The 24538-nt window shown below is 37.4% G+C and overlaps 3 protein-coding genes across 3 annotated transcripts in view; 1 reads left to right on the forward strand and 2 right to left on the reverse strand.

Moving 5' to 3' along the window:
- Window positions 1-260: 260 nt before the first annotated feature.
- Window positions 261-5400, reverse strand: pno1 (partner of NOB1 homolog). The gene is made up of 7 exons (XM_054600374.1): window positions 5110-5400; window positions 2368-2514; window positions 2161-2244; window positions 1375-1435; window positions 1165-1282; window positions 572-642; window positions 261-453 (listed from the first exon to the last, which is right to left on the reverse strand). The coding sequence occupies exons 1-7, from the start codon at window positions 5305-5307 to the stop codon at window positions 386-388; spliced, it is 747 nt and encodes a 248-aa protein (XP_054456349.1). The 5' UTR covers window positions 5308-5400; the 3' UTR covers window positions 261-385.
- Window positions 5372-13273, forward strand: dnaaf10 (dynein axonemal assembly factor 10). Its single transcript, XM_054600373.1, has 9 exons — window positions 5372-5426; window positions 5578-5886; window positions 9596-9696; window positions 9836-9966; window positions 10073-10174; window positions 10343-10458; window positions 10988-11122; window positions 12293-12390; window positions 12485-13273. Exons 2-9 carry the CDS (start codon window positions 5701-5703, stop codon window positions 12690-12692), a joined length of 1077 nt encoding a protein of 358 aa, XP_054456348.1. The 5' UTR covers window positions 5372-5426; window positions 5578-5700; the 3' UTR covers window positions 12693-13273.
- A 24-nt stretch (window positions 13274-13297) lies between these two features.
- Window positions 13298-24538, reverse strand: part of LOC129092693 (uncharacterized) — a 13584-nt gene continuing 2343 nt past the window's right edge. The window contains exons 4-20 of the mRNA XM_054600711.1: window positions 24478-24538; window positions 23517-23683; window positions 22698-22783; window positions 22324-22404; window positions 21779-21893; window positions 18870-19045; window positions 18358-18579; window positions 17790-17995; window positions 17408-17530; window positions 16885-17022; window positions 16476-16710; window positions 15755-15956; window positions 15415-15664; window positions 14982-15112; window positions 14572-14708; window positions 13919-14141; window positions 13298-13447 (exon numbers count right to left, since the gene is read on the reverse strand). The exon at window positions 24478-24538 is cut by the window's right edge and continues 70 nt beyond it. Of these exons, the coding sequence (XP_054456686.1) occupies window positions 13308-13447; window positions 13919-14141; window positions 14572-14708; window positions 14982-15112; window positions 15415-15664; window positions 15755-15956; window positions 16476-16710; window positions 16885-17022; window positions 17408-17530; window positions 17790-17995; window positions 18358-18579; window positions 18870-19045; window positions 21779-21893; window positions 22324-22404; window positions 22698-22783; window positions 23517-23683; window positions 24478-24538 (2693 nt within the window). The 3' untranslated portion in view covers window positions 13298-13307. The remainder of the gene's footprint in view (window positions 13448-13918; window positions 14142-14571; window positions 14709-14981; window positions 15113-15414; window positions 15665-15754; window positions 15957-16475; window positions 16711-16884; window positions 17023-17407; window positions 17531-17789; window positions 17996-18357; window positions 18580-18869; window positions 19046-21778; window positions 21894-22323; window positions 22405-22697; window positions 22784-23516; window positions 23684-24477) is intronic.

The raw sequence follows: 24538 nt of genomic DNA on the forward strand, positions 1-24538 counted from the left end.
GTAAGTGCATTTTTATTTTCCAGAGGGATCTTTTTAGTTTGTGGGGAAATCTGAAAAGTTTTAAGATTGTTTTTTTTTTTCTGCATGCTGCATTTTATGCTGTGGGACTGTTGGAAAACTTGATACTGTATGAAAATTAAACACGATTTAATTAAACTTGAAAATGTTGAGAGACCAGAGTGTTTAGTCTTTATCACCAAATGATCCAAAAACCTGACATTTAGACAGCTCCGTGACAAAACGACACTCAGCTGTTAATGGGAAATGTATTTATTTACACAAACTTAGTCTTTGAGATCAGCTGATCACATGACAGAGAAACCGGAGGTGTCAGCCACCAGCCAATGAGGGGAAGGGATCAAAGCACACAGCAGCCAATCAGACTTCAGAATCTCTCGGCGGTCCGGCTGGCCACCACCCTGATGTTGCCGTAGACCTTTGAAGGTGGACTTCCTGTTGAGGCAAAAAGGGGTTTTCAAGGTCACTTCATGTGGATTCAGAGAGTTCGGCTCCCAATACAACACCAACCATCCTAAACTGTATTAATCAAATATAAAAACAATAATTTTACCTAAGATTAAGTTGCATATCGCTGTCCGGGCCATCTTGATATTCTGGAAAGATCCAAGTATGTGAACTTTTCTGTTGAGAGAGAAAAGAGAGTGTTAAAATGTTTCGGTTCAGAGAAACAAGAAAATGTCTCTTTGGTTTGACATCAAATCATAACATTGCTCTTAAAAAACGGTAGGAACTCACAATAGTAAGTAAATAATATCAGAGTGGTGTGTTTAAAAGGGTGGGAAAAAGCAGCAAGAGGAAGCTAGATTATTAAAAAAAAATTCGAACTGAATAAATACCAGCCTAAAAATTATGTTCCCATACAATAATACTGCATTCTGAATTAGGTTATTTTGTCAGAAATAAAAGAACAAATCTGTCCACTGGTTTTTCATAAAAAGTAAATATTATTCTGACTTGTTCATTTGGAGATGATGTCATTTTACAATCCACAAATCATTTAAGGTTTTATGGAACAAAACAAAAAAATACATTTTCTAACTTCTTTCAGTTTACTGTAGTGAACTGTGAAATGACAAAATGTTAAACTGTAAAAGAGCAATGAAATAAACAAATATTGATTATTAATCAGGGTGTTACACTCACGTCTCTGCGAGAACAATACGAGTCTTTGTGACGTTTTCAATGGTGAACTTGGTTTTTCCTCCCTTCCCTGCTATTCTGCCGATGGCTCTGGATAAATGGTCTCCCTTCAGAGGTTTCACTGCCGAGAGACAACAAGAGAAAAAACAATTAAACACACAAACAAGAGATTTCATTTTAGAGAAAACGTGAATAACGTCAGCTCCATCTTACCGTCTGTGACATCGAAGCTTTCTAGGAAAAGCTCGTCGAGTCTGATGAGAGCGAGGGCGTCCTGAGGAGAGAAAGTGGTGAGTGTTACGTCATCACAGGAGGTCAAAGGGTCATTCTCAAAACACCACATATTCTGACAGCTTTTATTAAAGTGTTTTCATTTGAGTTGAACGCAAACATGTGACCACTGCAGTCTATAAAAGCTGACAATGCACTTTTTAAACGATGGTTTTAGACCGTTTTCTTGTGTTTTCATCTTATTGGTACGCTCTACTCGTTGAGCTATAGGTCGCTCCTGAATATGAATTCTGACGGCCCCGAAATGTGTATTTTGTGAGGTCACAGTGACCTTTTGACATCCAAATCTAATCAAGTCCAGAATAGAGGGTGAGAGTCTCTCCAGGTGTTCCGGAGATATCACGTTCACGATAATGAACCAACCTAAACATAATACCACTGTCACTGAGGCAGAGGCATAAAAACAGATGACACCAAACAGAAGAAGTGGCTCTATACTACAACGCTTCGGAACAGTAGAAGAAGAAGCATGGTTGGACACAGGTGATTTAGTGTGAGGATATCTGTAAGTCTCTGTTTAATGTCAACGCTTGTGGAGTGAAGCTGAGGTTATATTCCAAGTATAAACAAAGCTCAACTATGTGATGATGACAGTTCAATAACAGCATAGCAATAATAAGATAAAAATACAGAACCTTAAAAAGCCATGCCACAGTCATGAAATGAAAACACACACAGATCACTAAAACCTTCCAGTAGTTTACTTACTTCAACCTGGAATCCCAGAACAAACGCTTTGACAAAGTCTGATGCTTTTGTGAGTGAACTGATGTCCTGTGTTTCTTTGCAGGTCTGAAAGAAAGAAGATAAAATATTACACACAGATGTGGGTACCAGAACAAAAACAGTGCAGATGGGCATCATTGTAAAGAGAATCAGTTAAGTTAAAGCGGCTTAAATGTGATGAAAACTTACTTTGATTTCCACGTTCCTAGTTTTGAGGTTGAATCTAACTTGAAGCTGAAGGTTCTCTACGATTGGGGTGAAAATCTTCAGCCAGTTCTCCTTCAGCGGCGTGTATCTGTGAGCCGGGACGGCCACTTTACGCATCTCATCAGGTCCCTGAAACAAACACATAAAACCATCACCATACTGTGAAACAACATGAACATAAACTGCGTTCTGTTGCACTACAGTGGGTTTTACTTGCAGAACATTTAAGTCACAAAAATCTAAAAAAGATAAGGTGGAAAACACACAATTAAAAGTTAAAGTCTTGCAGCCACATTCCCTAAAGAATGGGTAGAAGTATTAGCAGCACAATGTACTACTGTATTTAAATTGTTAGTGACTTATTGTCCTTCTCTGCATTATAATTACTGAAGCATTAATTTGAAATGTTGATTTTAGAGTTGTGGGTGGCTTTACTAATCCGTACACTGCTGGGTAGATATTTGCTGTTATGAGCTAATACAATTGTTTTGCATTTAAAATATATTATGCAAAGTAGCTGGTGACTGCAGACATTATGTGAGAGTGTTGCTGTGTGTTGTGTAGTAAAGTAAAAACAGAAAGTAAAGAAATATGTTTCAGTGTCAGAAGAATCACAAACATGTACATCAATAGATATTTGTGTTTCGGTTTCCAGCGGTGGAATCTGACTAAGCACGTCTACTAAAGTACTTAAGTATTTCATTTCACTACATCTTATAGGTAAATATTGTACTTTTAACTGCACTACATTTGCCTGACAGCTTTAGTTGCATTTCAGATGATTCCATCTCTTTCCTGTCCAGTAAGAAACACGTACGGATGAAGTATTCCTTTGTGTGTTGAGAAAATCCAACTACATTTTAGGATAAATAAACTATTTAAAAAGTCATCTTGGCTCAGCTTGAAAATGCATCATCACAAAGCTGCTACAAACATGATGGTGGTGATGATTAGAATAATTATTTTTGGGTTAGCTTTTCTAGACAAAAAGTGTCGGACAATAGCAAACAAATAGAGGACATAGAGGTGTTGTTACATGTTTAAAAAGGTATGTTTTTAATCTTTCTGAATATTTCAGTAGATCAGAGGTTCTCCTTAACCTTTGTTAAGTTAAGGCCTCTAACCACAGGTGAGTTCAGACAATGTGTCTGTAATCAGAGCTCCTCTCAGGACTGTGTGTCCGTGTACAGACTGATTGATTTACATCTTCCTGAGTCTCCTGTGGGCTTTGTTGAACCTGTTGGGGCGGATAAACTACAACTTAAACATTCTAAACAGATTATTATCACAGAGCAGAGGTCTAACCAGACAGAATAACTGAAAACACCTGTGTTTATATTTCTGAGGACTACTTTGTCAAATAAATGAGAAATAATGAGGAAAAAAATGAGCTGTAAATATGAAAAAAATCTAAATAAACACTCTGCCACTCCCCCAAAATATGTCTTTTTAGACTGCCTGCAATTAGAAATCTAAATTTGATTTATTATATGTATAAATATACAAACAAATACATATAAATGCATGTATAAATATCCAAACATCTATAAAAGTATAAATATAACTTTAATCTAACACAATAGCACAAATAAACACACATTAATGCAGCAGTTATATTAATAATAATAATTAATCCAGAAACATTATTTATAAGATACAAATAAATAAATATAAATGCATGGAAAATTAAATTTAAATACTTTCAGTGTATTTTTTTTAAATTATACTGACATACTTTTACTTAACATTGTCCATGCAGTACTTTTACTTGTAACTGTGGTACTTTTACTCAAGTAAAGCATGTGAATACCTCCGCCACTGAAAGTAGTGCCACAACACACAGCAGCTCTATTTACAGCACTCACATGACGTCACTACACATTTAAACTATAACTATAAATAGTCACTATCTTCTTAGACCTAATAGATTATTATCACAGCTCCACTCAACCAGAGCAGAGGTCTAACCAGACAGAATAACTGAAAACCAATGTGTTTATATTTCTGAGGACTACTTTGTCAAATAAATGAGAAATAATGAGGAAAAGAAAATATGAGCTGTAAATATGAAAAAAATATCTAAATAAAACACTCTGCCACTCTCCCAAAATATGTCTTTTTAGACTGCCTGCAATTAGAAATCTAAATTTGATTTATTATGTGTATAAATATACAAATAAATACATATAAATGCATGTATAAATATGCAAATAAATACATATAAATACATACAAATAAATACATATAAATGCATGTATAAATATGCAAATAAATACATGTATAAATATACAAATAAATACATATAAATGCATGTATAAATATACAAATAAATACATGTATAAATATGCAAATAAATACATGTATAAATATACAAATAAATAATATAAATAAATATAAATTAATGTATAAATATACAAATAAATACATATAAATGCATGTATAAATATGCAAATAAATAAATATAAATTAATGTATAAATATACAAATAAATAAATATAAATGCATGTATAAATATACTTTTACTCAAGTAAAGCATGTGAATACCTCCACCACTGAAAGTAGTGCCACAACACACAGCAGCTCTATTTACAGCACTCACATGACGTCACTATACCTTTAAACTATAAATATTCACTAGTTTCCATGTGACGGAGGTGAATGTTGTTAAATAAACACGTGTCGGTGTTTACAGGGAGGCAGCCCGTGCGTACGGACAGTTCTTACCCGTAACTGGTCGCTTGATATCGGGGGAAACTGCGGCCGCTTGCTGGCCCCGGGCCCCTCCGTGTCCATGTCGGCTCCATCGGGGCCACGTTTCCTCTTCTGGGTCCTCTTAGACTTGACCTTTGTGAAGGACCCCGCGTCCTCGGGGCCCTCCGGGGCTGCTGCAGCGGCCGGGGTCGTGTTTGTGTCCGAGTCCATCTCCAAACTAGTTAAAAAGTACTTTTAAAGAGCGAAACGTGAGAAGGACTGGAGGCTGCGGAGGCATGAGGGAGTCCACATGTGACCGAAAGGACCCCGCGGCAACACCGCAGACGCCTGTAGAGATAGAATAATTAAAACTAGTGTTGTAATTTATTTTATTGTGTCATTTTGTTACTTTAATTTAGCTTGAATTAATACAATAATCAGGTTTGTTATATTTGGTTCAAATGTGTGATTCTTAATATAATTGTATGCTTTTTCTATCAGGCATGTTTTCGGGCAGCCTCGCGTTCAGATCAGCTGGACAGACGGGTCCTGTTTGTTTGCAGAGAGCTGGAGCAGACGCGTGTTTTCTTTACTTTCTGAACGACATTTAAGACGTTTTTTAACATGTCGTCGCCGCTAGCGAAGCCCCAGATCATTGCACACATCCAGAGGAGTGTGAACTACACGGTGTTCGACACGAAATGGATCCCCTGCAGCGCCAAGTTCGTCTGTCTGGGAAACTTCCCCCGAGGAACCGGAGTGATGCAGACCTACGAGGTGCAGCACGGAGAGGCTCGGCTGCTGCAGGAGGTACAGAGAGACATCTGTTCTTTATATGTATATATAATATATATATATATATACATATATATATGCATGCATCATATAGAAGGTTGTATGACGTCAGCTCGTCTAAGGGCTGGAAAAGGTCCTGCAAGGTTGTGGTCTCCATAGCAACATGAAGACATGAAGACAGCTATGCACAAGTTAATATATGAATGCATGTTTAAATATACAAATAAATAAATATAAATGCATATTTATACATGCATATTTATTTATTTGTGCATTTATATTTATTTATTTGTATCTTTATACATGCATTTATATTTATTTATTTGTATCTTTATACATGCATTTATATTTACTTATTTGTATATTTATACATGCATTTATATTTATTTATTTGTGCATTTATATTTATTTATTTGTATCTTTATACATGCATTTATATTTACTTATTTGTATATTTATACATGCATTTATATTTATTTATTTGTGCATTTATATTTATGTATTTATTTATTTGTATATTTATACATGCATTTATATTTATATATTGTTTATTTATACATGCATTTATATTTATTTATTTGTATATTTAAACATGCATTTATATTTATTTATTTGTGCATTTATATTTATGTATTTATTTATTTGTATATTTATACATGCATTTATATTTATTTATACATGCATTTATATTTATTTTATAAATTTATACAAATATAAATGCATGTATATAAATATTCAGACGTACGAGGTGCAGCACGGAGAGGCTTTGCTGCAGGAGGTACAGAGAGACATCTGTTCTTCATATAAATATATGTATATATATATAAATATATATATGCATGCATCATATAGAAGGTTGTATGACGTCAGCTCGTCTAAGGGCTGGAAAAGGTCCTGCAAGGTTGTGGTCTCCATAGCAACATGAAGACATGAAGACAGCTATGCACAAGTTAATATATGAATGCATGTTTAAATATACAAATAAATGCATGTATAAATGTATAAATAAATAAATATAAATTTACATTTATATGTATTTATATACTTATACATGCATCTATATTTATTTATTTGTGCATTTATATTTATTTATTTGTATATTTATACATTCATTTTATATTTATTTATTTGTGCATTTTTATTTATTTATTTGTATATTTATACATCCATCCATCCATCCATTTTTATTTTATATTTGCTTATCCATATTTATACATGCATTTATATTTATTTATTTGTATATTTATACATGCATCTATATTTATTTATTTATTTATTTGTTTATTTATACATGCATTTATATTTATTTATATATGCATTTTTATTTATTTATTTGTATATTTATACATGCATTTATATTTATTTATTTATTTGTATATTTATACATGCATTATATTTATTTATTTATTTATTTGTATATTTATACATGCATTTATATTTATTTATTTTATTTATTTGTAAATATACAAATAAATAAATATAAATGCATATATAAATATTCAGACGTACGAGGTGCAGCACGGAGAGGCTCGGCTGCTCAGAGAGCTGCATATATATATATATATATATATATATATATATATATATAAATATATATATATATATTTTTATTATATCCATATATATATATATATATATATATATATATATATATATATATATATATATATATATGCATGCATCATATAGAAGGTTATATAACGTCAGCTCGTTAAGGGCTGGAAAAGGTCCTGCAAGGTTGTGGTCTCCATAGCAACATGAAGACATGAAGACAGCTATGCACAAGTTAATATATGAATGCATGTTTAAATATACAAATAAATAAATAAATATAAATGCATATTTATACATGCATTTATATTTATTTTTTTGCATTTATATTTATTTTTTTGTATATTTATACATGCATTTATATTTATTTATTTGTGCATTTATATTTATGTTTTTGTATATTTTTTGTGCATTTATATTTATTTATTTGTGCATTTATATTTATTTATTTGTATATTTATAAATGCATTTATATTTATTTATTTGTATGTTTATACATGCATTTATATTTATATATTCGTTTATTTATACATGCATTTATATTTACTTATTTGTATATTTATACATGCATTTATATTTATTTATTTTATTTATTTGTAAATATACAAATAAATAAATATAAATGCATATATAAATATTCAGACGTACGAGGTGCAGCACGGAGAGGCTCAGCTGCTCCAGGAGGTACAGAGAGACATGCATCTGTTGTTCTTCATCAGGAATACATCATATAGAAGGTTATATAACGTCAGCTCGTCTAAGGGCTGGAAAAGGTCCTGCAAGGTTGTGGTCTCCATAGCAACATGAAGACATGAAGACATGCCACTGACCCCCAACGCAGCTATGCACAAGTTAATATATAAATGCATGTTTAAATATACAAATAAATGCATGTATAAATATACAAATAAATAAATATAAATGCATATTTATATGTATTTATATACTTATACATGCATCTATATTTATTTATTTGTGCATTTATATTTACTTATTTGTATCTTTATACATGCATTTATATTTACTTATTTTATATTTATACATATTTGTATATTTATACATGCATTTATATTTACTTATTTGTATATTTATACATGCATTTATATTTATTCATTTTATTTATTTGTAAATATACAAATAAATAATATAAATGCATATATAAATATACAGACGTACGAGGTGCAGCACGGAGAGGCTCGGCTGCTCCAGGAGGTACAGAGAGACATGCATCTGTTGTTCTTCATCAGGAATACATCATATATGAGGTTATCTTTGGGTTAGCTCGTCTATGGGCTGGAAAAAAGGCTTGCAATTTTGTGGTCTCCATAGCAACATGCAACATGAAGACATGCCACTGACCCCTAACGTAGCTATACAAAAGTTAATATATAAATATAAATGCATGTATAAATATACAAATAAATACATAAAAATGCATGTATAAATATACAAATAAATAAATATAAATGCATGTATAAATATACAAATAAATAAATAAATATAAAATACATAAATAAATATAAATGCATGTATAAATATACAAATAAATAAATATAAATGCATGTATAAATATACAAATTGACCTTTAAACCTGGTGTTCTGTCCATTCTGTGTATGCATCATAAAGTATTTGTGAGCCCAGACAGTCAGGTGCTGCTCCATTAACGATGTTAATCATGTGGCTGAGTTTCAGCCGTTCCACCCTCAGTTGACAACAGGCCCACCTTCTTGAATTTGTTTCCTCCTACTTTCTGGGAGTTAAATATAGAAGAAAACTAATTATGTTATATTGCATCATTTAGTTAAATGTCTTAATGTGGGACTAAGACGTTTAGCTGGAGGCAGCTTGTACCTCACAACAGGAAAAGAAAAGCAATGAATGAAGCACAACTCTGATAAAGAACACAGTCAAAAAGCTTTAAGTGACTCTGAGATTTATAATTAAATAATCTGTCACAAACTGTTCTCATTTCCCTCCCATTTATCTAGACTTAACTAGACTTTTTTCTTATCTAGACATTTGATTTAAGGCGTTTGCCATCAGCACTCTGCTCAAGATTATAACCAAAAACAAGTATAAAGGTGTTCCTTTCTTTCTGCTATTTCACTGCTTGTTGTCCCGTTCTCAGAGCTGAACTAAACTGAAGTAAACTTTGCCTCTCGTATGTTTCAGGTGGAGAAACCTAAACCCATAAAGTGTGGGACATTTGGAGCCACTTCTCTGCAACAAAGACACATAGCAACTGGAGATTTTGATGGAAATCTCAATATATGGTATTTTAGCCACATGCACATATGTTATAGTCTATGTTTTTTAAGATGAATTGTCATTTGGCTGAGTTGAAAGTGAGGTCACATTGATCCTGTTTTTAAGTCTTCTGGTTCCTTCAGTGCAGATGTTTCTGTTCCTCAGGAACCTGGAGATGCCTGACGTTTCAGTGTACTCAGTAAAGGCCCACAAAGAGATCGTGAACAGTATTGATGGTGTTGGCGGCCTGGGGATTGGTGATGGAGCCCCTGAGATAGTCACTGGAAGCAGAGACGGTAAGAGCAATAAGCACGTTTTTACTGTAGTTTATCGATAAAACGTGTTCAAAGCGATCACAAAAAGACATTAGCTGGAATGAAAGATTCCCCGTGGGTGTTACAGGGACGGTAAAGGTTTGGGATTCCAGACAGAAGGATTCGCCGGTCGCCAACATGGAGCCCGTGGAAGGAGAAACCAAGAGGGACTGCTGGACTGTTGCTTTTGGTGAGTGAAATATTTCAGCTTTTTTAAAGTACCTCCATCCACGACGTCCAGATAACTTTGTTTAGAAATGCCAGCGCTCCAGTTTCCAAGCACACATGGATAATAAGTGTTCCTTCTCCATCATGAATGAAAGCACTGTTCCTTTTCCTTTGGACCCTCTCGCTTCAGGACACGCCTTCAACGACACGGACCGCTGTGTGTGTGCTGGATACGACAACGGGGACATCAAACTCTTTGACCTGCGGAATATGTCTGTCCGGTGGGAGACCAACATTAAAAACGGGGTGAGGCGAGCACTCTAAGATATAAAAAAAAACATCTGCTAATACGTCATGTGACCGCCCGTGGGATTTCTGAGAAGTTTTTCGTATTAGGAGAAGATTTTCCTCTTGATTTCTTAAGAGCGTGGAACCATGGCAAGAACATTACAAACATTTCTGAAGAAAATAAGAACAAACTGAGCGATTCAGTCCGATAAGCTCGGAAACACAAAGAGTAGTCCTCATATTTACATGTGTGTCTTGTGCACTGCAACCTGCGTTTGAATCATAACGTAGCCACAAACCGGGACAGATGTGGAGACAGAGCTGAAAAAGTTACACTGCACATAAAACACAGGGGTCTGAGGGGAAACATGTTCCCTTCACTCGTCACACACAACGCAACGCACAGTCGCCTCTTATTCTGCACCTCCTGAATGGAGGGGAACTCCTCTGAGCTCATTATGTCCATTTCAACACAGTTTCTAGAGGAGTTAAACCACCTGATAGATGTCCAGGGAGTGACTTTCTTTTTTTCCTACGTCACGACCAGGTTTGCTGTGTGGAGTTTGACAGGAAAGACATCAACATGAACAAGCTGGTGGCCACCTCGCTGGAGGGAAAGTTCCACGTCTTTGACATGAGGACCCAACACCCGACCAAAGGGTTCGCCTCCGTTTCCGAAAAGGTAATTGACTTCGGTGGAGAGAGCCAGACGGATGTTTGGCTCACATATATGGGGGGGGTTATTATAGCTGTTATTATTTCTACATTTGTGTGGTATGGAGGGAAAGGGGAGCACACGTCGTTAGGAGCGTTTTCACAGCTGGAAGTGTTCGGGGTTGTGTTGCTGTAATGTTCTCTGTGGCTTTGTGACACTCGCCAAAAACCACACTGAGGCCGGTGAAGTGTGGCTTTCTGTGGGAAAACGCTACAAAACCCCCCTTAAAGCAGCATTAGAGTCCGGCCCAGGTGTTAGCCAGGTCCCAGAGATCAGAGGCCTCAGCTTTCTAAATATTGGTCCAGTTCTTCTGACGGGTCAACAGTTTGCTCGTCAGAATCTCCAACTATGAATCAAGAGGTTCCACCAGATATTCTGGTCTAAAATAAGATATCAGTGAAGCTCTACAAAGCTTTGGATTTTATATTTTATAATAATGACCATTTTTTTTTATTACATTTTCCAGGTCAGCATATTTATGTGTTGCATTATTATATTGTTTTCAATAAACTCATCAATACATTCATCAATACTATCTAAGGCTTTGTAACAGCGCCCCACAATGCAGTTTGGCCAGAAAATGCTAGAGTGGAGTGTTGGGGAAGGTGTGGGCGTAATACACAATTAAACCTGCTAATGACATCTTTTTAATTAAGCAAATATTTAAACACAAATGCAATCAATTATTTCCTAATAATTGAATTAAGTGTTTTTATGCTTAAAATGCTTAGATCACAATAACAGAATGATAATATTTAGAATTATTGACAGTTTACACTGACTATAGGACGGTTGAAGTTATTTTTTGGGGCCTTCTTTTTTTTTACTAAAAACTTATCCAAATAGTTCCGTCTTATTTTTTATTTTGTATATATTTACTATAGCTCCATTAATTAAGCACCAATATTTCTTATCCAATTACTTGATAAATCAATGGAATAATCGGTTAAAAACTTTACTCAAAGAGGAGTCATTGGGGTTATAACGGATATCTACCTTGACAAAAACAAAAGGGCATATTTAAAGTTGAGAATTTAGAGTTTCCTACTCAGGTTTAAAGTTTCTTGAGAGGTGCTAGGAATAATTTTACCAATTGAATTGTTTTTGGAAGTAAAGGATCCCTCTTCTTTGATTTAGGCTCATAAGTCGACCATCTGGCAGGTGAAGCATCTTCCTCAAAACAGAGACATCTTTATGACCGCAGGAGGAGCAGGAAACTTACATCTATGGAAATAGTAAGTAATTCATCTTAAAGTACAAAGATGTTTTGTTTCTATTATCAAGATGCACAATAACTCATCATGAATAAAATATTTCTGTCATTTCCAGCGAGTATCCGGCTCAGAGAAACAAGATGGACTCAGACGACATGGAGGTGGGCGTAGCCGGCTCCGTCAACCTCCTGCAGAACGCCACCCTGTCCACGCAGCCCATCGCCAGCCTGGACTGGAGCCCCGACAAGCAGGGCCTGTGTGTGTGCTCGGGCTTCGACCAGACGGTCCGCGTGCTCATCGTCACCAAACTCAACGTGGCGTGAAAACGTAGACCATGACCGAGAAGGACGGTGCATTGGGGGATTTTGTGAGGATGAATTGTCTTTTATCTGAAGACAACACCGTCCCTCTGCAGGTCTTGGCGGCTGTCCATCTAGATTTTGTACAATTCTTGCTAGAAAACCATTTTACCAAAATGAGCTTTGAGATTTGTCTCTGTTAAAATGTGCAGTCCTCAGCTGAGCCCTGCAGGAAACGTTAACCTGTAGTTCAGAGAAATGTCCCCGTAACACAATGATGTCTCATATTATGGAAGCAGCCTCTATTAGCAAGAACAAATGAGTCTTATAGCCTCTGGCTTGGAATAAGACTTTGGGGATCAAATATTTAATTTCTTTATCTGCTTCCATTTTTGTCAGATGTCACTGAAACACTTTTGTTGCACTATTGGCGGATGTTGTTCCCGTTTTGTTAAAGTTATCACTTTTGATATGTTATTGTTATTGAGAAATTAAATGTGCCTTTGGAGAAAACAAAGTGTTTAATATGAATGTCTTATTTAGAACACAAGGAGGATTACTATATTAATGAACACAGAGAGTCTTACATGCTGCTTCAGTCTTTTTGGTCAACAGTAAAGAAAACAATCATCATCATCATCATATCCAGCATCTGAACTTGAAGAAATCCTGGAGCTCCTGATCGTCCTCCGGTCTGTCGTTGATGTTGGCGTAGAGGCTCCTCAGCAGTTTGGTCCGTGACTTTCCATCCAAGATGTCGATGTATTTGTCGATGCAACCTACGAACACGACCACAGATTACTACGGCAACATCTCTGCTGTCGCACCGACATAATGCTTTAACGCGGAAATAGTTTCGTTTCAAAATGTATTTTCTCGTCATTTGAAGTGTTTAATGATTTTCAAATCAAACATGTGAGACTTCATATAATAAAAAAAAAGATAATTAAATGATCCTAACCTGACTGGTATTCAAGACCGTATTTATTTGCATAGCATAAAAAATGCCATTGTTCAATTTTGAAGAATCTGAAAGTCAGTTAATATTTTTCGGTAGCTGACAATCTTAATGTGCAATACGCAAATCATTTTTACCAGATTCGGTTCATGTTTGTCCCAATTTATATATGTATATATAAAAAAAGAACTATTCTTTCTTTATCAAAGTAAGTATTCCTTCTAATAACTTAGTAAGCTGGATATTAGTTCTACTACTGCTGAGTATCTATGATAACAGGATCAGTTATTACTTAGGCCCATGACTTTCCCGTATGCTACGAGGCTGGGTTCCAGCAGCTCGTGGTCGTACAGCTCCAGCGTCATCAGCAGGCGGACCATCTCTCCCGTGATGAAGGCGTCATCGAAGCTCTGCTCGGCCGCCGGCTTCAGAGGGAACCGGCAGTAAACCTCTACTGCAGCCTGAGGGTCTGAGGGCTCCAACAGCTGAACGAGCTCAATGTAGGCATCGTGGACCTGGACAGTTAGTGAGGAGGAGACACTACAGGTGAATAACTTAAAAACATAACTAATACATTTTGTATCACTCCAGAAATCTGAAAATATTGTCAACAGCCTTAAAAAATATATTTTCTCCATGTTTTTATTAATAAAATGTTGTATAAATCAGGCTATGAATGAGATAAGAACAAACCCCTCTGTAGAAACCTTCAGAATATAGAGAGGAATGAAGCTGTAAAGTTTGGTGTATGTAAGAGCTACTGAAGTGGAGATTTATGGATCAGAGTCTGAGAAAAAACTCATTTAGAGAAAACGTCCTTTAAAGATATGTTTAGTTAAATTACATACATGTTGAAGACACTACAGGTGAATAGGGTAAAAAAATAACTAATAGATATCAACATGAAACTTCACCAGTTGATGAATGTAGCAGATGACCACTGACCCCTGGTGCCATGGAGATGACCTCTTGGTAGAGCTGCTTTGCCTGGTCCTGGGTGTCTGCAGAGCGGGAGAGGGCGCGGGCCAGACCGAGCCGAGAGCCGTGAGAGCGCCGGTTCACTCTGTCGGCCACAGCCGGCTCTGGATACACAGGAAGCAAAATCAGCTAAAAGATTGTATTGCATATTTGACACTGTTAGTGTTTATGTTCTTGCTAAAAAAATGAAAAGAGAAACCTGAAACAGATCAGGTCTGATAATACAATGTGACTCATCTACATTTGAACATTTTTCATTTAGACTGGGGGTTTAATATATGGTGATTCATACCTCATATAACATTTCTTGGCCCCAAATCATGAAAAACTAAGACACCCGTCTATGAGTGTGACTCAATGCTTTTGTCTCTCCTTACCCTCCGAGGTCTCAACCGTATCGGGGCAACACTCCGGTTCAGTCTTGGTGACGGTGAGCTGAGGTTTAGCTGAAGGTTTAGCTGAAGGTTTAGCTGATCGGTCTGACTTGGCTGCTGCTCCGGCTCTCCCTCTACAGGAAACAACACATAAGACATAAACCTAGAAACAGATTATAGACTGATATGAACAGAACTACTGAGTATACAGTCAGGAGTTCTGTTTTGACATATTTAAGCAATTCAACTCAAACTTTCCAAGACCTGTAAATGTTTCCTTCACTGAAATAACTCACTGCAGCTTCTACAAGGAAACAAACTGCCAACTTGTTCCAGTGAAGCTGACAAACAGTAACAGAATGTACAAGAATCAACAGGAAACCATCCAATGTGAACAAACAACCACATAACACGTCGGCCCAAGCCAGTGACTCACCTGGCTGCAGGGGTTTTGGGTGGAGGCTGGGCAGCTCTCCCCCCCCTGGTGGGCGCTGGGGGGGGAGGAGCGGGAGCTTTGGTTACAGCTGCGCCCCCCCGCCCTTGACCAGGCCCTCCTCTGCCCTGCTTAGCTCCTCTCTTGGCCACGCTGGTGTCAGAGGGCCCCTTCACTCCAGCTGGTTGGAGGATGGACTGCTCTCCAGCTTTCTGGCTTTCAGCCTCCTTCCGGTCCATCCACCACTTTTGCTCTGAGCAAACAGAAGACGGTTAATGTGGACGAGCAGGTCATTTACCAAAAGTTTACCATAACTGACGTTAAGTTCACTGTGTGGACTCACTGCCCAGCTGTTCAGGTGGCGCCCCTCTCTGGGTCTTGTGCTCCAGCTCAATGCTGGCCTGGAAGCTGAGGATGGCTCCAGTCATGGCGTCCTTTGACCCGTCTGATTTTGGGTTGTTGTCGTATTGAGCCAGCTGTGACAGACCCAAGAGACAGAGGGCGTGGCCGTCCCGCGGTGTGGTCACCACTGCTAGCTGGCACGCCTGTACACAGCAGAACGTACGCTAGTTATTACGACCGTCATAGACATAAAGGAGCATACATGCATTTAACCCATCCTAAGTATTGAGGAGCATTGGGCTGATACGTCTGATTTCTCTGTCCCACCAGGTACTTATGGACATAACAGTCAGCATACAGACTAGCTTCAATGTAAAAGCAACTATTGAGGCATCATGTTGTCCAACAGCAACATAAATATGTCCATGAACGTCGGAGATGACCAAATAATATGCTAACAGGACTTTTTACATGTTAAAACAATAATTCCCAGTTACTTTTTCCACTATATTGAGGACCAGCAGTGTCAAAATGTGCACATTGACAGCACTTCAATTGTGATTTTGCGTTTCCATGTGGACTGAATTTCTTTTATACAGTGGACTGGATATTTTTTGAGAAACGGTGGAGGAAAAACTCCTGTGTAAGTGTGGACTAGGCTCAAACTAGACTGTAAATATTCGTATAAATCTGTGTTTCCCTGCCCATCCGAACCCTCTTACTCTCTCCTGTAGGTCCAGCAGCTCCTGACAGGGGGCGATGGAGGTGAGGCGTATGAGAGCTGTGAGGGCCTGGCATCTCTTTGCCACCAGGGACCGCCTCGTCTCGGTGCCAGGCTGCTGGATCAGACTCTGCAGGAGGGCGAACTGAGCATCCAGGAGCACCCACTCCATCTGCCCCATCGCCTCGCCACGACACACACACCGACTCACACTCTGGGCCGCCAGCACGGCTACGCTGAAGCATTCCAGCACAGACACAGAGTTTTTATGCACTTATTTAACTGGGTCATACTGACATGAATGTTGAGACTTTTCCTTGAATATGAGCTTAAAAACACCACAAACACTGGGTAGAGAGGTAATGTATGTCAATGTTTTACTTAAACAAATGTTCTGTCTTGAAACATACGTGTGATAGACCTGCTCTGCACTCATGACCTTCCCAGACAGGGTGTTTCTTTGCTGCAGCTGGCCCAGAGTGAGGAGACCTCGCAGGAACTGTGTGCTGAGGCTGGACAGAGGGTCTGATGGATGCTGCTCCACCCAGCTGTAGAGAAAAGCATGAAGAAGAATGGCAGCATAGTGAAAAACAGCCGAAAGAATCAGAGCTCTAAATCTTCACCCAAACTTTCTTCAGATTTCTGCCCAAATTTGGACTTTCTGGCTCCAGTTACTGACAAATATGGTGGTTTGTGAAAAACCCAAATCTAGATTTTGTTTTTAAACTGTGTGTACAGTTTATGTGACGGTGCAGATGTTACTGTGTTTCTGCAGACTATGATGGTCTTTTCACATTCCTATTCTCAGTCCTGCAGGCGTTAAAAGAACATCCTGGTACATTACTGATGCTCTCACACACACTCTCACCCTCTCTAGCTGAATGCATCCACCTCCACCACAACACACACACACACACACACACAAATGCAAACCTCTTGCTGAGGCGCTGGCTGACAAAGTGCTCCAGACCCTGTTGTAAGAACAGTGCGGCCTCCTTCTCTGTGTCCTCGGAGGGTTTCTGCTCCTGCTGCAGCAGAGCCAGCCCTGTGAAGAACCTGTAGAACAATGAAGGCAACACAGGAGAGGATGTTGAAGAGTTTTACATGCTAATCAGGACCACATTGTCACGGAGGTGCCCATGCTCCATCTTGTTTCCAGTGTCTCTTGCGTCCCAGGCTTGCTCTGTCTGTGTGTGTTTGAGTGTAGGTGTGACAGTCTCTGACTGTCCTGCCGTCAACCTGTGCCCAGTTTACCTACTGACACAATTATACAATCTGCTTCTACTACTACCAACAAATTCTTCTCAGACCTGACCTGAGAGCCGGGTGTAGCGGGTGCAGCACCAGGCCGCTCTGGAGGAGCTGCAGAGCTTCCCTGCTCCTCCCCTGCAGCAGCAGCAGCAGCCGTCCTGCGTGGAGGCTGTACTCCCAGCTGTCCGGACTCAGAGACCAGGCGTCCAGGTACTTCATCAGGGCCCGGTGCACACAGCCCTCCTCGTCCCGCACCGCCGCACTGCTGTCCTGCAACCAGAGGGGGATTTCATCTGACATTTGTCTCTTAAATTACACAACAAGCTACAACAAAAATCCATAACTTATAACTTCTATGTTTCCGTAAACTTTGACTACACCTGCTTTTAAAAATCCACTCATTTACAAAATTATAAAATGTGACTCATTAGTTTTGGTAAGAGAATTACTGTCTTTCTAAAAAGTTGTAAAGACTAGAAAGTCGTAGAAAAGACTTTGTAAATGGTGACTGAAATGCCCTCAGATTTCTATCCATCTTAGTCCCTCTTTGACATTTAGATTTCATCTCTTTTCTCTGGTGCTCCTAATAAGAGCAAGAGAAGTAAACTTAGATCAGCTTGTGACACAGTTACCCTGCCAGACTTCTTGGAGAGCCAGATGTAGAGCGTCTGAACGTAGTCTGCTTTGCTGGACTGTCCCTGCTCTCTGAGCTGCTGGTACTCTCTGTCCAGGGCCTGCAGCTGGTTCTCCGTCGTCGGCGTGCCGGGGAAGCCGTGGAGCTGGCACACGGCCAGGATGTCATCCTGGCGCGCCGTCGATTTGGCATCGCTTAACTCGTCTCTGTCTCTGTCAGCCTGGAGAGGGACGAGTGAAAGGTGAGAGGCTGGTTTCACTGTTCTAAAATGTAAGGAACAACAACTGTAATTATCAGTTTTTATAGAACCTGCCTTGATAAATAGTATCATTTGGGCAATTTTCTAAAAAGGAACCCTCTAGTGGGTATTTGGGTTTAGTGGGTTAAAAGAATAATAAAAAAAGTCTCTTTAATAACCAGTTTTATAGAAGCTATTAGTTCATGTTTTGCTGCAGCTAGTCATCTGTAAAAACCTCCCAGTTTGTCGCATGTCTTTTCCCCCAGAGCTACCTTCCTCTGGAGGCCGTACATCTCTGTAGCGTAGTGCTGCTCCTCCAGAACCAGACCCAGCAGGAAGTGGAGCCTGGCCTCTCTGGAGCTGAGACCGATGGCCGATGCATAGTGGACAGCAGCCTGCTCCAGGCTGTGCAGAGGAGACTGGCCTTCCTCATACTGCAGCACATCGCCTGTGGAAATGTGAGGAACAAACAGAGCGGTAGGCTTTATGGTGAGCACACAACAGACAACAAGACCAGAGAACATTTGCATATATCTGTGAGATCATTTGCATGAATACAGAGCTGTAAAACAACATGAGACCGTTTTACCTGCTTTGTTTGAGAGGAAACACCCAGATGTTTAAACAGTTTATCACACCCGTCATAGATTAAATGTAACAGACATAAAAACTAACAGAGTTAACTCACTAGAGCAGGAACAGCCGGAGAACAGGTTTTTACACTACTTTGTTATTTGCTCTATTTGTTTAAAAATGAGGCTTATTAAACCTTGTGGATCAAATTTTCTAATTTTGTGGAACGCTTGTCAATGAACAGCTGCAATGCGCGCCAGACAGAGAGGGAAATAAATTAATTATTAAGTGTTTAGTATTGATACATTTATCATCTTATATTACAAACCTTTAGAAATCGTATCACTGCACTTTTAACTGTATACAAATTTAAGAAAAACAAATGTGTCAGACACAAAAAGCTCAGATTCATTTAAGATATAAAATATTTAATTAAAAAAGAAAAATAATAATTTAAACAGAAAGTAAAACCCCATCTATTCAGTCTGGCTTTATGTAATGTTTTATAATTGTATGGTTTTTTATTATTATTGCTTATCATTACGTCTGATTTTATACAGTGTCTCATGTGTTTTAATGCTATACTTTTAGTATTAATACATATTTAATCTCGTATTACGCCCTGTTTTTTTCTTTTTTACAGTTTTACCATGACACATTTATTCAGTGTTGTATTTTATTTTTTATTTTATTTTTTTGTTGGGTATTAATCTTTTTATTTTCCATCCATTTTTGTCTTGTTTTTGTCTTGTCAATCATTTGTAAACACTTTGAATTGCATTTGTTTGAAAAGTGATGTATCAATAAAACTTGATTGATTGATTGATTGATTGATTGATTGATTGACAGAGACTGTGAATGAACTTTTACTTTCATTTCAGACTGTAGTGATCGTCAAGAGTTTAATTCCTGTAACGCTCTCATGAAACAGTTTGTTTAAGCCGCTCCCTGAAATCAAACTCTTCCACTACAGCCTGAAACTGTTTCTGTTTCATTCATGCACAAACACTTCACTGCAGGAATAAAAGGATCCCATTTGGCCGACTTTCTTTCGCTTACGAATGATTGCACTTTGCATGAAATATTCAGAGAGTGCAGCTTCCTTTGGCAAGAGAGCCTTTTATCTGTCAGACTGCACGGATGTCAAAGCTTTTATATTCTAGAGAATATTACAAAACATGTCCAACAAACCCAATCTGTAATAAAAATGATTTAAAGATATTAGAGATATGCACCTCATGTTAATATATCTATAGTATATTAATATTACAAATGAAATATCTACCTGATAATATCTACTCATGTGATACAACATGATCTCTGTGTTTAACACAACACAAGAGGTCAGACTGAACAACACTTCATGAAGCTCGATCCGATGAAACAGAACTAAACTTGTTTATATTTGAAGAGGTGAAGATCAGCTGTTTCCATCGCTCCCTATCTCAGATCAACTCTCTGTTTTGGTTCAGTTATCTGCGGTCAGTCTCCAGTGTCACATCTCAGAGTCATCAAACAATTAGCGAGGCACGAGTGAGCTGAGAAACTTGAGCTCCTCATACGTCAGATGGAGGAGAAAGCTTCGGAGGCAACCAGCACATTTTCATGTATTTTTTAATGAAGCAGAGCTGCTGTGCTGAGGCAGAGCGAGGAGAATGATTCCTCTGTCTACGGGCCAGCAGAGCATTTAAATACTCACCAGACTGTTGAGTTATTTAACTACAACACAAAAGAAACTATGTTTAAGTGGGTGGTCATTCAGACACACTGGCATGCATTTTAGTGCAGCTATGGTAATACATCTACAGAGAATTTATATTTTTATTCTTTTTAAAAAACTATACGACCGTGCATGTTAGTGGTGAGAAGGTTATTGCAGTCAGGAGGGTTGCATTGGATATTTTGTGGGAGGAAATATGGTCTAGTGATCTAGTTGCCAATAGACTTTGGTAGATTTCTTGGCTTCCCGTTCATTTCTGATCCTAAACTATTGGTTTGGAAAATGCTTGACGCTTTCTTTTTTTCCCTAAAAAAGGTTAAAAAAAAAAAGTTAAAGGTTTTATTGGGGGGGAGTTATTTTCTTTTACGATGCGACGGTCAAAGGACTGGGAGGTTGTATGCTGTAGAGATTGTAAATCCCTCTGAGGCAAATTTGTGATTTGTGATATTTGGCTATACAAATAAAATGAATTGAGTTGAATAAGATAAAGGCAACTTAAAAAAACTTAAACAACAATGAATAAAAGGTGTTTTTGTTGTATTTAGTAAAAAAAAAGAATCTCCCAATGGAACAAATTTTACTTGGTAAGATTTCTCTGAAAATAAAATTTAATATTTAGGCCTTTCAAAATAAAAGCAATCTTGAAATTAGCTGAGAAAACTCATGTTGAGCTATATTTCACAAGTAATAGTAAGTGTTGTGTGTCACATTGAGCCTGTTTTTGCTCAGAAGTTGTATTTTTTTAACTTAAGAAGAAAATCAAGATGTCTTGTCTAATACCAAGATCCTATATCTCACTCAAATAGCTCTCGTTTGGTGATCGTGTATTATATTAAGTGATATGAGAACTCGACTAGTAATTAGACAAATATATTTGTAAGAACAGACCTGGTTTGGGCAGACGTTGGTGGTAGAGATTCAGGTGATCCTGAGCCAAAGCACACAGTTTATCCACATCGTCTTCTCCTGCTGTCAGTTGGAGTCTTTCCTCCCAGTTACGCAGCTGCAGCAGAGAAAACAATCATCTACTAATCAAGTAAAGAAAAACCGCATCTCATATCATTGAGGGGTCTTAAACTTATCTCAGTTATATGAGGAATGGGAACTTTCAGGAGGAGAAATGTTTTTTGAAAGAATTGATTTCAAATTAAACTGAATTGAAAGTTTACCCACTTTTAATTACCACAAGATCTTTTTTTTCAATGTGGCAATAAGTAACTCAGTAGAAGATCTGAGTATTTAACAGTATCAGAATCACAGAGACAAATGCTGTGATTTTGATCTCTACTTGCAAACTGGGAATAATGTGGAATATGTAAGATTAAAAAAACAACAATTAGATAAAATAAAGCAAATAATACTTTAAAAAATCAGCTTTATGTTACATGAATGGTATGAATGCCTATCGAAATAATAAATAAAAGATTGATTACCTCCAAAGTGTGTTTAGTCTCTATCTCCAAACAACCGGTTGATGCAAAGTGCTTCTTATACCAATCAGTCTCTGTGACATCCTGAAAATGAGCACACGACCAGATTCAATCAATAAACGATCAAAGCTTTAAACTAAAAACGACCTGGTAAATCTATTAAATATAAAAAGCTTGTGTTTTTTATGGTAAGTCAAGGTATTTAACAGTGAATTACATGCAAAACAAAAACATGAGATACTTTTACTGTGGAAGTTAAACCAGCGTTAGTCACTGTGAAGGCTGAGAGCTGACTTGTAAATAAAGGATGAGTGGAGTCGAGGTCGATGGCAGTGATTCTGGGATATGTGGAGCACTGTTTCATCTTTCATTCTGACCTTTTCATCCAGGTCTCCTGAGGGCCTGTGAGGACAGTCCAGAGAGTGTGACCCCAGCTCCGACAGTTTCATCACACTGTCACATCCTTTGTAAAAAAACACATCAAAGACACAATATATCACACACTAGATATGGAAAGAAGGGTTGTACTCCATTACTGAAACGTGTAACAGAATATTTAACTTAAATGACACATTTGTGACCAGTTTAATCAAGTTATTGTGTCTTTTTTCACAGAATGAAATTAGCTTTCAGTTTAATTAATAACTTAGAAATGCTTTTCAGGTCTTTTAAATTGAGTTTTAACACATTTTACTGAACTAAATCACAACAGTTTTTTCTTTGGTGCCTCTCAAAGTATCAACATTTTGTAAACAAGTCTATTACACAGCGTTCTGGTGGCACTTTCTGTACTGTACAATTCTCCATAATCTAAAAAAAGAAAGAGGTCATGTGACTAAACAGGTGAAAGTTCAAAGGAGGCCTGATATAAAATGCAGCCTTCAGCCAACAACAGCAAGATACACAAGGTCTTAGTTAAGTAATAATATCCCCCTGGTTGCCGTAACGTAATAGTTGTCTACAGTAACATCCTGTTACATGATAGTACACAGAGTGTAATCAGGACTGTTGGGAGGTAAGATAAGAGTGTACCTGGCACACTAAAGATGGAGTTTATAAGCATCTCTTTGAGGACAAGCTGCTCCAGAGGCAGAAATAAATCAACTGATTGAGAAAAATCAATAGTAGAGGGTCTCATAGTGACCTTTAACTCGACCAATAGGACAGCAGCTCTGCTTCAGACACAGCTACTTCACCTCTGTAAGCAAAGAAACACTTGACCGGAGCAGCCGACATCCTCCCGTCAAGGTCCAGCTCAGGAACCTTCCATCCGTCTCCCAGAGGACAACCGCTAAGTGGGTCCACTTTTGATCTCCGTGCCAGCGTCTCAATGTGAGGCCTCGAGAAGATGCTCTTTGGGTCGCTGCAAACCAACAGGAGAACCAGTTAGATCTGGAGAGCCTTTGTTGACCCAATGTAGAAGAAAGTATGTGTATAGTCTAAGAAAGTACATTATTTAATATTTCAAATAATAATTAAAAAACTACTCAAATTTGGGTATGATCAATGATGACATTTTTGTTTCACATACGATTCTGATTGTTTTTTAAAAGTATTTTACTTTAATATTTTTAAATTTTAAATTTGACTATTGTATCAACTGTAAAAGAAAAAAGATTACATTTTATAATAACCATCATTAAACACAGAAATTGATAGTTAATTAAATACTTATTTTACTGATACCAAACAATGACGTGATACCTAATGTTTACTAATTATTATTATATTATAACAGTTTATTGTACACATTATAAAATGTTATATACTATAGTAAGCATTTGTTAATGATTACCAAATTATCTTTGAACCATCTATAAACATCATGGACCAGATACTTATTACACTATGTTATTGGTTTGTGATTTTTTTTTAAAGCGCTATAAACACTATTTGGATGGCTATTATAAAGTCGCCACTGATGATTACAATACTTCTATATCTATAAACATAATTTAGATATATAATAAGTACTTTGCCAATGGTTAACAATTGGTTTCTGGTCCATCTATCTATATTTTTCAAAGGTTTTCTCAAAGGTTTACACATAATTTGAAAATCATTACATACTTTATATAGTATATAAAATGTTATAATGTGTGCAACAATAAGCTGTTAATATATAATTTACAAATTTTCTCATATTTACTGGATTACCTGTGTTTGATCGATATGGGTCTATAAAAAGCCGTCAGAGAAACCGGACACTCGCAGTCCA

The sequence above is a fragment of the Anoplopoma fimbria genome, chromosome 6, assembly GCF_027596085.1.
Source record: "Anoplopoma fimbria isolate UVic2021 breed Golden Eagle Sablefish chromosome 6, Afim_UVic_2022, whole genome shotgun sequence".
Taxonomy (NCBI): Eukaryota; Metazoa; Chordata; class Actinopteri; order Perciformes; family Anoplopomatidae; genus Anoplopoma; species Anoplopoma fimbria.

What these genes read in the sequence shown, in the direction of transcription:
- pno1 (XM_054600374.1), bottom strand. Translation starts at nt 5,307, where the DNA reads ATGGACTCGGACACAAACACGACCCCGGCCGCTGCAGCAGCCCCGGAG. An exon ending in TTCTGGGATTCCAGGTTGAA is followed by an intron (nt 1,436 to 2,160) that starts GTAAGTAAACTA and finishes TTCTCTCCTCAG; the next exon opens with GACGCCCTCGCTCTCATCAG. An exon ending in AAGCTTCGATGTCACAGACG is followed by an intron (nt 1,283 to 1,374) that starts GTAAGATGGAGC and finishes GTCTCTCGGCAG; the next exon opens with TGAAACCTCTGAAGGGAGAC.
- dnaaf10 (XM_054600373.1), top strand. Translation starts at nt 5,701, where the DNA reads ATGTCGTCGCCGCTAGCGAAGCCCCAGATCATTGCACACATCCAGAGG. An exon ending in AGACCAACATTAAAAACGGG is followed by an intron (nt 10,459 to 10,987) that starts GTGAGGCGAGCA and finishes CGTCACGACCAG; the next exon opens with GTTTGCTGTGTGGAGTTTGA. An exon ending in AACTTACATCTATGGAAATA is followed by an intron (nt 12,391 to 12,484) that starts GTAAGTAATTCA and finishes TGTCATTTCCAG; the next exon opens with CGAGTATCCGGCTCAGAGAA.